This window comes from Serinus canaria, chromosome Z (genome assembly GCF_022539315.1).
Source record: "Serinus canaria isolate serCan28SL12 chromosome Z, serCan2020, whole genome shotgun sequence".
Taxonomy (NCBI): Eukaryota; Metazoa; Chordata; class Aves; order Passeriformes; family Fringillidae; genus Serinus; species Serinus canaria.
In genome coordinates, this window is record NC_066343.1 from 54234258 (window position 1) to 54248099 (window position 13842).

Genomic DNA, 13842 nt, shown 5'->3' on the forward strand with positions numbered 1-13842 from the left:
TCATCTTGAAGCAATAAACAAAGGTTAATCAAATACTTACTAGCTGAGTAAATATTTTTCCTCATATGTATAAACCAACCTAGGTCAGATTCTTGTGTTTTGGCTCAGCATTAGTATGTCTTTTCATGGTTGGCAGATTCAAAATTTTTTTTTTCCATCTCAACTCCATATGCTAAATTGAGATGCTATGCATATATACATATATAAGTATATACACACACTCTATACACATTGTTTTTTACAGACCCTCCAAGAACTGTTTCTTTTTCCTCTAAACAAAGCCCAGAAGCATGCTCGTGAAAGTATCTCTGCAATGACCATTTAACAGAGGTCAGCATGTTCCAGCAAGGTAACACACTCCAGGTGCCTACAAATTAGGTGGAAGGATCTTCCCAGACCACCTTTCAGAGGATGGTGACGTGTCAAAAGTTCCATTTAGGCAACATGCTCCCACCCAGCCCTGCGTAGCTTGCATTTTCACTCCTATTTGGCTTTCAGCAAGCCCAGGTCCTGTATCATTCTTATTGTGTGCCTAACATAACAGAGAGCCCTGCACTGTGGATACTATCAAACATTTCATTTGCTCCAGCTCTATGAAGGTTGTGATTTAAGCCCTCAACTCCATTTGAATCCTTACATCAAATTTCTCCATTGCCTGAAAGCTCTGCTGAAGTCTACAAGGAGCATGACTCCACTTCTCCCCAAAAGCTTTAGAGAAGGAAATGGAGAAGGAACTTTTCTCTGAGTACCTCCCAAAGGAGACCTGTCTGCCAGACAGCAGACACCCTGCCACTGTCCTCCCCGGAGAAAGAACCAAGCTATAATAATGTCAAGTAACATTAGCCAGCATGATTATCATCTATACCTTCCAAAGCACTACTGTTCAATTCTACAAAACTTGTGGCTACATGTTACATTTTAGTGTGGGGAACTGCAAGGAATTATTTTAAAAAATAGATGTTCGGGAACAAAATGAAGGTGAAGGAGGCAGACACTGTATCTGACAGCTGTTTATTGGTAACAAAAAGGCAAAAAAAAATTTCTTTACCCCACTAAAGAGCGCTAGAGAACACAGAGCAAGGGGAAACAAAATGGGAGAGAGGAAAGAGAGATGGGACAGAGGGCAAAGAGGGCGTTACCAGCCGAGGTCGGGGCGTGCTGTCGCTGTGCCGAGGCGGGGCTGTGCACGCTGCCGGCCGGGGCACGGTCCTGCGGCCGCGGGCGGCCGGGCACTGCGTGAGTGCCGCTCGGGCAGAAGGGCCAGGAGGGCCAGGACTGTGGGCAGTCGCGACGAGGATGAGCAGCGGGCTGGATCGCTGGCTCGGACCGCTGGATCGCAGGTGCCTCAGGCAGGGACGCAGAGGCGAAGCAGGCAGGGCGTCGGTCAGGGACACAAGGAGGCAGGACAGACGCGAGGGCGAGCAAGGGCCAGTGAGGGCAGGGGAACCAAAAGGCAGGACTCCAAAAGCAAGTTGGAAAAGCCCCCAAAGGAGTCAAAAGACGAGGGACAGAAGAGCCCGCGGAGCTTGTGACGTCGTTACTTTTTATGCCCCCGGCTCCTCCCCGAGTGTGCCGACTGACAGGAGACCATCGGGCCAGCCCGATGTGCCGCTGCCGTCCATTGGCAGAGACCTTTTTCAGTCTGACTGGAGAGTGTCTCTGGGGTACAGTGCCTTCGGTGTTCCCGTGCTGTCCCCCCGCCTGTCCCGTGTGAGACATGAAATGGTGGCCAGGCAAAGTCCCCCAGAGACAAAGCTTTCCTGCATCTTCTCCTGGCTGCCTCCTGGACATGGCACATGACACATAACACATACCCATTGGGCCTCTGACAGCCGTTGCTGAGGCCTAACAGAGCTCATTGGCTCCTCACACGATGCTTCAAAAGCTTTTCTTTTCAAGCAGGCTTTGTTCCAAGCTCTTTCTGCATTTCACAGGATCGCATATATTGTGGTTGGGCTGAACTGTTTTAAGATAATAGTTCTGCCATAACCTTTCCTTCAGGCAAGTGATCAATTTATGTCCTGAAAAACATATATCAAACATTATTTTTTCCCCCATGTCTGTCTCCTGATCCTCTAAGACTCAACTCAGCTTTTTAAGGACCACAGCCTTGCAAACAAGCTCCATCACTAAACTGTAAGATGATGACCCTGGACTGTACCTGAGCCGGTGACTTTGGATCCAGAAAGAAAAAAGTGGGTGTTACCAGGCCACCCATCCAGTCCCAGTCTGTTGCCCAAGTTTCTCATTAAGCCAATTCAAATACAGGTCCTTCTTCTCATCTCCCTCTGCAGAGGTACTACCCATGGATGCCAGATGGATCTGACACATTGGCATCTAGATCTGACACACTGGTATCTAGGACATGACTCCACAAACCAAGGCTCCCCAAGGGATAGGAGGAATGTTTCCTTTACAGGAGCTAGCTATGCTTGTTTATACTCTGTGAGGACAATGCAAGTTTTGTCTGACAGAAAAATCATTAAAACATTTTAAAATGGAAACTAGACCCTAGATAGTACTCTGGTGCATAGAACATATAATATAAGAGAGATCAGAGGAAATAGATTTATGAGAATCTAATTTTTCTTCCAATATTCACAAATCACTTGGGACTGGGGGGAATATCTTGCACAGTTACCCCATTCCATCCTCCTCCATGGGGCTCAGTGAATGCATTCGCCCCAAGAGACCAAAAGCCAACTTTCCCTGCAGCCGTTTATATGAAATTAACCTTTTGTGGATCCAGGCCAGACCACAAGGAAGCAAGCCACAGCTCTCTGCCCATTTTTTGCCTTCTCCTGGAAAGATATAACATTGCATGCCTTTGTCAGCAGTGGTCTAGCTTGGCTCTATCTCCAGCCTGGGATTTAACACTGGGAAACACTCATGTGACTTCTCCTTACAGAATCTCCACTTGAGCCAGATTTCCCTGAAATTTTCCCCTCTTTATTTATCTAACTATTGGCTTTGTTGTTTTGGAGATATTTATAACCTTTCAATTTCATGCTTTGGGGCCCTAATTGTAGGAAGACATGACTGCAGCTTCTCCGTATAAGAACCAACTTCTGACTGCTGCTGTCTCAGAGGGTCAATTCCACCACTGAGACTGAATATTTTCCCTCCTCTTGTTATTGCTACAAGTTTCTAATTTATTTCAATCTTTAAACATAGACCTATTTTAAAAATCCACATGTACATTAATGATGTTTTAGATATTTCTTTGGGAGTCACTACATCAATCAGCATCTGAATTTCCATGTAAAGCAGTCTGACCTTGCTGGTAAACAGGTCTAGGGTGGAGAACAGCTGACAAAGGGAGAAAATAATCAGATGAAAAGTGTGAGTATCATTTTCTCATCTTCTCCTCACTTTACGTTCTTCTTCTCCCAAGTTCAGTCTCCGCCTCTCTCCTCTTACCTAAAACCCTGTGGTTCTCATTTACAGTTTCTGCAGTTACAACGTTCAAGCAGAGAAGCATGGTTAGGATGGTATCAGCTCTGCTCACCATGGGTGATAAGGGTGAAGAAGACTTTTCCCAAGTTGCTGTCAGGGTTGAGTTTCAGATTTTTGTCCTCTGCAAGGAAGTGCTTCTGCCAGAGGCAGCCTACAACCTCTACTCACACAACACTGCTACTCACCACTTAGGAAGCTGGACAACACTGGCATCTTTCCATGTTTAGTACCTTCCTTAAAACTTGTAAGTGAAATATGTGGGTTTATGTCTCACTGAATCCTTTGAGTAATCTCGTTATTTTTTGTGTGATGGTCACTCTAGGGGAATGAGTGTGGTTGCAGAGGAAATCAGTCCCAGTTATTAACTCAGCTGCCACAGTTCAGAGGGAGAACTTGTTTCTGACTTTTACACAGTCCCTCTGCAAGAACATCCTTTCAACACGAAGATCATTACTAAGGTCACTACTTTGTGTATGAGATCAAGCTGCATTTTCTCCAGTGGTTCCTCCAGCACTTTCTAAGGAAGCTGAGCTGCTATTTGAGGTGTTTTCAGAGAGATAGGTTACCAGAAGGTGTTTGCAGTGGGATAGTACAACATTTTCAAAACAAGTGTCTATTAGCCCATGTTAATAGTACATTCCTAGCAAGCCTGTACCAGTCATGTTATTTCTCTCTCCTTAACAATGGCAAAAATAATTTAACTCTATCAATTTAATAAGCACACAACTATCATACTGTCTGATTTCAGGCTCCAGTTGTGTTTCTTTACCCGTTTCTGGATCCCTTGGCCAGTAAAAATGATGTGTGGTTGTAGGTTTTCCACTGTAGACAGGTCAAAGGCCTCTGGTCTTTAACAACTTGACTTATGCATGGGATTTCCAATTAGCCAGCAACCTGGTGAATCCATACAAGCCCATATGGTGGAGCCTGCAGTGTGTAGTGCAGGGGTGGAGTGTAGATGTGCGCAAGGGAAGTGCCCACTCTGTCATTAGTGCACCCAGGCCACACCCCCCAGGCTTCCAGCAGCTCCTCTGGGAAGGTATCACAGTTTCACTGCCCTGTTACAGGTACAGAGAGGAATCTCCCATCCTCTGCTGTAATTTTCAACAAGACCTGAACAACAAGATGAGGGACATGCTTTTACACCAGCCTAAGCAGGCAAAAAACCAGTACATTTAATGCAGGAATGGCAGGGGTGGCAGGGACTGGTTGTCCTGCCCAGTGGATGGGGACATCTGGCTTTACAGATGTTTTCAAGATTTGTAAAAATTTGAAGATCTGAGTTTTGGAGAAAACACAAAGATAACTTGTACTCTGTCCTTCCTGGGTTCACTGCTCTCTCTATATCCATGAGAAGCTATGATCACAATTCTTGGAATCATGAATCAGTGTGATCATGGGATTCAGGAGCTTCTGGTAATTGGAATGACATAGCTCTTTTTATGTCTGGTGGAACACCTGAGTACATCTGCCTTACTGAGCTCAGCACTGCAGGCTCACTCACTTACAGCAACTCAGAAGACAGATCCACTTCAAGCAAGGAGTCAAGGACACCTGAAAACTATGGTTTGGAAGTCTCATTTTCCTAAGAATCAGGTGACTTTCCATGTATTCCCAGTTTGCTGCCATTGGTATTTGCAGGACAGTAAGAACCACAGGGTCTGGCCTACAGATCATTGTGTGTTTATATCACCAAGCGGCCCTATAAAGATGTATGTTCATTATTGCTCTAAAGCCATTCTCCACCTGCAGCCTCTCTCTGGTCAGATGTCTGTCTTTCTCCTTTCCTAGCTCGGAAAAGAGAAGCCCTTCTCCAAGCCTCTGAGGAGCAGTTAGTAACCAAATTTAGATGTGCAAGAAAAGAATTGGGTCCGAGACACTGACACTAGCTAGTTTCAAAATGTTTTTAGTTATGTGTTCTAAGTTATTTGTAGAGGATCTCCTCTGAGTTTTACTATATGGTTGAGAAGTTTTTCTTCTGTTCTTGCTAATTAAAATGATAGTAAATAGACACTTGTGTACAGTCCTGCCATTACACAGTTTATACCTCTCTCATCTAGATGCTTCTTGGGACATGTTTTAGTTAAAATATTTCTCTGGTAATGATGTGACTCTTCTTTCTACACAATCCCCTCGCATCTTTTTCATTTCATAAACATTTCAGATACCGTTTGCCTTTCAATTTCTTATCTTCATCCCCTAAAATTTCTGTAATATGTCCACTCTAAGGGAGTATATTTTCTGAAGCTACTAGAAGCATTTTCTTTCCAGATACTGGCTCAGAAATGAGCAGTGTTCTTCACTTCAACAAAGTTCTGCATGGTCATTGCATTTCAGCTCCCACTGTGGAGAGTGCTGAAGCCCCAATTTCTTGAGGTTCTAAGTAGGGCATGTGATATGCTGAGAAATGAAATACTTATTTCCTCAGTTTTGTCTCTTGCTCCCTCTTCCTGTCCCCCAGCCTCAAATAGCTCAGCTTTAAGTTATGCCTTGCTTTAGATCCAAACACAGAGGGACAGCTTTCAAAGGGCAGCACTGGTGATACTAATCTGTGCTCAGAATTAATGCATGCACATCTGCCCCACTAAGGTGCCTCAGCACTAGCATACTTCACTTATGTCAAAAGAAAGTTATACAATACAAGATTTGCTGTAATTTAATATAAACCAGTTAGCAGCTTCTAAAGGAATAATCGAGCTCAAAACAGTGTTTAAAGTGAACAGAAACCATAGATCCAAATTGCTTCAAGCAGACACAAACAGTAGAATTCAACTTTGCTCTGCCCGATGTTCAAGATGCCTTTGTTTGGCAATTTAGTTTGTAAACTAACCACTGTTATTTGGCACATTCAGAGAAGTTTTACTCACAAAAAAGAGGACAGCAAGGACTGATGTGATATTAAGGGATACAAACATAGAAAGCAATGAAAATGTCACTATATCCTCTTTGGCCAGCTGTATTTCCAAGTCTTTATTTGATGGAGAAACAACATGTTATTTGTCCTCTGCATACATATGAATTATGAAGTTCTAAAAGTACCAAGTGTGCAATTACAGCTGGATTTTGCATACAAAGGGCAAAGGAGAGTGATGTGGCTTCCTACAGCTTCTCTTGTGCATTTCTGCTGGAATTAAGCCCTTCCAATGAGAAGACTATTGAGTAAAGCAGGAAGAAAGGGTCTGTTTTTGCCAAATAGGAGGTTCTGCCACCACTTTGGAGAAAGATATAGGGGGCTTTGGCTGAGCTGTGCAGCTAGCAGCTATGGCCTACACAGAATGCAAAAACCTACACAGGATGTCAAAACAGCCAGTTCCCAAGGGAGTTTCACTCCCAAGGCAGGAGGCAGCCCCAATGACTTCTTGAGAGCTGGCATGTGTCATCTCTAGTGCACATATCAAAAACTCTTCATCCTGACCCCAAAACACACCTTGTCTTTTAAGGCAGAGCAAAAAAGTAAGCAATGACACTGTTATAAAAACAATGAAGTTGATCTTTTTCAGAAACAGCTGTATGTTATTCTGGTCTGAATGCAGCCATAGTTCACATCTGTTGGACTTAATCCATGCAAAATCTATACATCATGACTGAATCTCGAGAGATCATGTTTCAGCCCTGCAAAACCTATGGATTATGAGTGAATTTCAAAAGACCATGTTTTGCAATTGTGTACACAAACCCACTGGAAAAGGGGTGAATTCAACAAAGACAATCACTACAAGATAGGGAAGGTCTCCTACAGAAATTAGGTCTAGAACAGAAATGTTTTAAGAGTTGACTAGCAGCAATGATACACAGAATGAATGTAAAATAATTAGTAAGGAGGTTAAAAACATACTTAGGTAAGAAAGAGGGAGAACTCAGAAAGCACTTGGCATTGAAGCAAACTGCCCTTTTAAGAGCTCTTGCAGAAAAAAATACACAGTACAGTTATATTTAGAAACTACACTGAAAGTCATCCGCAAAACTGTAATAATAAAAAACCCAAGTGTTTGAATTCATTGGCCTGATTCTCAAAAATGTGTTTCATTGAAAGCTATGAAGAAAGAAGAGCTATTTTAGTAAGCTCTTTGGAGGGTCTTGCTCTTTCCAAATAAATATAATGAGCAAGGGATTATTACAGTTTTGCAATTTGATCATGATGTTCCAGGTACACAGTGAGTATAAAGAAAATGCATGTTAGATTATGCCCAAAGAATTACTCCTAATGAGAGCTGTAAACAGTGTGTTTATTGAAACCCTGAATAAGAGAGGGCAAAATACTCTGTGTGACTCAAACACACACTGCTTGCTACAAAAAAAAAACCCAAAACATCAGCATTATTATGTCTAAAACAAGCCCAGGCACTTGTGTGAAATGCAATAGAACTTGCCCACTCTTGTTAAAGTTGGGATGCCCTGTCCCAAAACACCTGAGAAAATCCCACTGAGATCCAAACCAATCAGATGGCTCCCACACCTATGTGTCCAAGACAGAACTCATGGCCCTGAACTGGGCTTTTGAGGGAGAGGGCATTTCACAGTTTGGTTTCAGGGTTTACCTGCAGAGGCTTCCCACTGCTGCTGGGAAGCTCAGATCAAAACCATATCTCAAATCTGCCATGAGAACCTGAGGGGAGAGGACCTGGAAGCAGCTCAGTCTATCCCAAATAATGGCAGTAAAACTGCTGTGGTAACCTGGCTTTGTACACAGGAGTGTGATAGCAATGGTTCTGTGCCACACAGAACCCTGGGAGTGCCTAGTGTTGCACCACAGTAGCAGCTGCCATTGCCACTGTTACCATCAGGAACCACTCTGAAGTTGCACCAATGCTGAAAGCACTGCCAATGCCACAGTCAAGTCCTGCACTCCCCCTAATAAGAAGAATTAAAATAAGATGAGACTGAACTGGCTGCTCCAGCACAGAAACACCATCTAACTGAGGCTACTAAAATTTGGTATTGCCAAGGGCTGCTGTACAATTTTAATGGAGCTTAGCTGGTTGTTTCTTCCCTCTTCTTTCCCCCCTTTCTGGTCAGCTGTCAGGAGGCAGACCAAGCTTGCTGCACTCAAGGCTGCTCCTCTGGCCAGCCTGCTCCAAGGCTTTTCCACAGGCTACAGTGGGGTCAGTACCTTGTGCTCTGCCTGTGAGCAGACACATGCCTCTTCTGCTGTGAGCATACAGTGTGTGAACACTGGGAGAAATAGGCTATCCTAAGCCTTTTTATGCCCCAACTTGCAGGTTTTTCATAACAGGTTTAAAACATTCAACTCTTTTAACACAAAAAACACCTGGCTAGTCAGGTTTTTTAGCAATCAGTACTTCTCTCTTTTCATGTGCATTTTTCACCTAAATCATTAGCTTTTTGTTGTTGTCATCCTTGCCTTCTCCACTGTTAGCCAGTGCTTTCTGATCCTGACTACTGATCTACAATTTCACAGCTCTGTAGTTTTAGGTCTGTCCTGTGTTACGTTGATGAAGTTTCTGTACCAACCATCCTATCATAACCTAGCACACTCTTCACATTTACAAGGCCAAGGACTAAAGGATTTTAATTTTTTTTTTTTTTTTTGTTTCACTTCTGGAAAACTAAAAACAAAAAACAAACAAACAAACAAAAAAAAAACCAAAACCAAAAAAAAACCCAAAAAACCCACAGAAGTTGCAAGGAGGAGGAATGGAGACACAAGGAGCTCATAATAATAGAGAGGGCAGGGCTGCAATGCCAAGTGCAGTTATAACCTCTTGTAACTGCCTTAATGAGGAGTCAGTTTATTTTTACAAAAAAAGGAATTAAATCTGAATGTCATTATCAAACATGCCACGACTGATACATCCTCTGCGCACCTTTAGAGAGATCTGCCTGTCTAGTTTTGGTAATGGAGAGCAGCCAAGCAGGTCTCTAACTGGGTTGGTCTCATGCCTGGTGGAGCAGCATGACAACTCTTGCAGGGCTTTGTGCCAGCTGGCAGTGCTTCAATCTAATAATCCCATACAGCACTTTCCTACAGTGCACTGCAGGGTGTTGTAAGGCTTCATTAGATAAGTCTTGTAAAGGATTGTGACTGGTTAAATAAAAGGGACTAGTTTAGTTTTAAATATGAGGAGGACATTTTTCACCATGCAAAATTTTTTCAGAGAAGTCAGCTCTCATCCTACCCTCAGCTCTGCTAAAGAGAGGCATCTGCCAAGGGCACTAGTATCAACAGGATTGCCTGGAGTGGCCTGAAAGTAACAGTGACACACAGGTTTCTTTCACATTCAAAGGAACATTTCACTGATTTCTTGAAAGAAATGTTAATTTTCTTCCTTGGCAACAATTTAGCAGCTAAAACTATATGCAAGGGAGTCCTGATTTTTGCCAGAACATTTCATTCAGTTACATTTAAAGCCTTTACAAACAGTCATTTTAAAAAGTAACAAAAAGGAGGTAAGAAGGCTATATTTTAACCTGAGTGAAAACTATTTCCGTTGCAGTTAGCAGAACAACTCACGCTCAACAGCAGTAAGCTTTTACTGCTATATTACATAAATAAATGACAGTTTAAATTAAAACAGTTAATCAACTGCTAGCCATGCAAACCTTCCTGCCCTACATCATGAAGACAATATAACCATAGACAACAAGGACCTTTCTGTCAAGAAAATGAGTTCTGAAAAGGAGAGGAAACCTCCCACTGACTGTGACCCTAGCAAATGGTTCTGCACCATACCTTCAAAAAACCCAAAACCAAAAATTAAAAAAACTATGCCAGATTATTTACTGGAGGTTGATATGACAAATTCAGAGAATAATCTGGTACCACAGAAGAACCCTTCACTGCACTATAATTTAAAGGTTTCAGAAATTAGTCCAGTAAATCACAAGAGTCACTTTTCTAAACCATGTCCCCAGGTACCATATTAACACGTCTTAATGTGGTAACTCCACCACTTCCCAAGGTTGTTCCAATATCTAAGCACCCTTTCAGTAAAGAAATTTTTGCTGATATCCAATTTAAACCTCCCTTTGTACACCTCAAAGCCATGTCCTCAATTTCATGGAGCAAACAGGACTGCCTAGTGCTGAGAATGACATGCCACGCACAGCAAAGCACTATTTTGCAGGTTAGAGGAGTGGCCATGTTCCTCTTCCCATGATTCTCTCCCCTTTTCTGCCATTCATCTCTCTTCCCATGTTTATTGGCTTAATGACTTCTGCCATTAACTGCATGGGCTCTCCAGCTTTTAAGGCTCAGCAACCACTAAAGAGAGCCAAAACTGTTGACTCCTAAAGAAGTTTACAGTAGCTGGTATTTCTGCTGTCTCTGATATTCTTAATGACTTGCTGGTCGAAGAGTGAAGAAACAGCTGTTTGTTAATATTTCTGACCTCCACAGCCACCACACAGCATTTGTCCTTCAGTAGCCAGGATGTCTTTCCCCAAGGCATCCTGGGATGGGTTAAGTCCAGACAAACTGTAAGGTCACCTAAGTAATCCAGGTTTTGGGAACACTCACTCTGCAGCTGAAAACTCTGTCAGAATGTCTCCTTTTTCCTTACTGACACTCAGACTTTTAATTTTACTCCAAGTGCTTTTATTGTGGTTATATGCAGCACAAGCATGTCAAACAAAATAGTCATTACTTAATTACTTGATATCTAAGTTAGAGAGTTTTGTCAAACATCTCAAGTTTTCATAATTATAGACAACTTTATATAAACATCTGGTGGCAGACACGAGGCTTGCATGCTTGAAGGAAGTGCACCACAAATGACAGGAGAATAACCTGGGGTAACAAAATACACACTGTTGCTCATCTAGCTTGCTAATCTTCTGAATATCTTTCTTCTCAACTGATTTTGACAAGCATTTTTTAAATTCAACCAGAAGTCTGTGTATCATTGGAGTGGTTTACTTTGAAACTGTATTACTACTACAGACCAAAGGTTGAGACAATATTTTTATCCTGCCCCTGGTTTGTCAGGGAATTCTGTCATCAACATTATACCATTACCTTTATGCATAAAGCACAGCAAGCAGCGCCCTAACCTGGTACAAAAATGTATACAAGTAATTTTGTATCTATAAATTTTAGTTCACCTTTCTTTTCACTCCCAGAACTCTCTCTTAGGTACAGCAAATGCTAATTTTTTGGCTGGCCAATAAGGGCTTTTCTCTACTATGTAATACCACAGAGAATGCGACTCCAGGCACTTCCTCCAGAAAAAAAAAAAATCAGCCTTTTTTAATTGGCAGAGGAACCTTGTTCTTTTATCTTCTTTCACTTAGATGCTGAAGATCTCTGCCAAATCTGTACCCAGATCTCCTTGTTGAGCCTTCCAAGAGGAGATCTTAGCATGAGTAGGCATAGATGACAAAACTATTCCTGACATCTCCAAGCTCTGGAAAAGCTGTAAATCAAATGGAAAAGAGCTAAATCTTGGTCTCTTTTATGTGCTTTGGTTATCACAGGACATCTACAAGAGCAGTGACCTTCATGGTCCATGATGGTGGAGAAAGTGGATGCCAGTGCAGCAGTGGGTCACTGTGAACTGCTCCCACATTATTCTTTCAGTAGAGAAGCCATCTCGTTTCACCACCAATCATCCTCAGTGGCAGCTGTGTCACTCTGAGAAGCCAGGACACAGGGCATTATGACAAGCTAGTGTTTGCATTATTTTTTGTTTTCTAGAAGCACTAGTAGCAAAATTATTTTCTCAGTCCATTTCATCAGCCTTAAAGTCTTTCTTAGGATATCCTTACTCCCTCTTCTTGTTTGTCTTTTTGATTGTTTGGCGGGTTTTTTTATTTGTTCTTTGTTTTGGTTTTATTTTCAGTAGTATGGATGTTGTCCAGTCTTAATCTATGATTTTATTTTGACTCTGAAAGTTAGTGTCATCTCAGCTCCTCGTATGTGATCCCCCTGCAGTCATCTGTTCTTCTCCTCAATGTGTCTGCTGACATTTTTGTCTTGTAGCACCTGCATCCTATGGAAACCCCTCGTTACTTCTTTATGGTTCAAACCTCCCTCTCCTCAGGTGAACCTTTTCCTATCTTTCCAGTGAGAACAAAAGACAAATATTGCCATACTTGCCAAATTTGGCATCAAATGGACCTCTTATCTTTAGAGGAGGCAGCTATGGAGACTAAGTCCAAGTTTCTACCTGGTGGAGGTGCCCAGGTTCCTGGAAAGGTATTTTTTCCCCAGACTGCTGTGGGCCATGGTATATTCACAAGACTGTCTCTATGTCTAAGCAGGGGGACAAGGAGACAGGAAGTTCCTCATTGCTTCATGTCCTGATTTACTCCTATCCCATCTTACAACTCTAAGTGAAATTAATTCACTTTCTGCAACCTTTGTGATTGTTTACACTTGATAAAATCTGTTAGTATTACAGAAAAATATATATGATCATTCTTTCTAAGCATATGAATGGCAATACACAGCAATATATAGTATTTAATTATGACATATCCAGCTGTTTCTGACATTACATGTTGTCCCAAGGAAGAGGTACAGCTACACAGGCAATTCTCATTTTGCTGTAATCTGTCTCTGGTCACCATAGCAGGTAGCCCCTCTGTTTTGTCAGGTGAAATTCACAGAATCATAGAGTCATAGAATGGTTTGTGTTGGAAGGGATCATCTAGCTCCAACCTCCTGCCCTGGGCAGGGATACCTTTTACTAGATCACATTATTCAGAGACCTTCATCACCTTGTTTCCTTTCCAATTTTTTTCTAATATCTAATGCAAACCTGCCCTCCTTCAGCTTAAGGCCATTCACTACAAAAGTGAATAAGAAACACTATATAATATGTAAGAAAAAGAGTTGAGTATTTCCACTGAGACAAAGTTTTGCCCCTGCAGTTTCTTGTGACACTGAGCTGGTGAAGAGGCTTTGCCACAGGGCTTCCTGCAATTACCTGTCAGTCAGCTTGAACTGCTTCTTAGAACATTGTCCTGAATAAATGAACCTCTAGATTAAATCACTGTGATGGACACATAAGCTCATATTAATAGGAACAATTACAAGAATCCTCATAAACTTTGTATTTTTCCTTATGGGAATTTTGTAATGTTTCAAGGTTTCATTCCATTAGAACTTCATCAGAAATGTGAATCTATGTAACTGTCCCTCCCATTCAGTAAAAAATTGGAAGATTTCGTATAAAATCCAGTAGCCAATTATTTATTCTGTGAAGCTTTCAAAACATACTACCAATTTAAGTTACACTCATGTAGGTAATAATGTTAATCTCCTTTAAAGCATTTCTCTCCTTATTGTAAATTAAATAACCTCCATGTTCAAGAAGTGCCAAATTCATATGCAAGAGCTGATATATGTGATACTTATAGGAGTATATAAGGCAGGTAAGGGCATGAGTGCAGAATGTCATCAAGGAACTAATGACTGCAGAGAAT

General features: G+C 41.9%; 1 protein-coding gene across 1 annotated transcript in view; it reads left to right on the forward strand.

Annotated features, from left to right (window-relative positions):
• The first annotated feature begins 1296 nt into the window (after positions 1-1296).
• CD180 (CD180 molecule) overlaps positions 1297-13842 on the forward strand; it is a 73010-nt gene continuing 60464 nt past the window's right edge. The window contains 1 exon segment of the mRNA XM_050987365.1: positions 1297-1710. Within this exon segment, the coding sequence (XP_050843322.1) occupies positions 1297-1710 (414 nt within the window).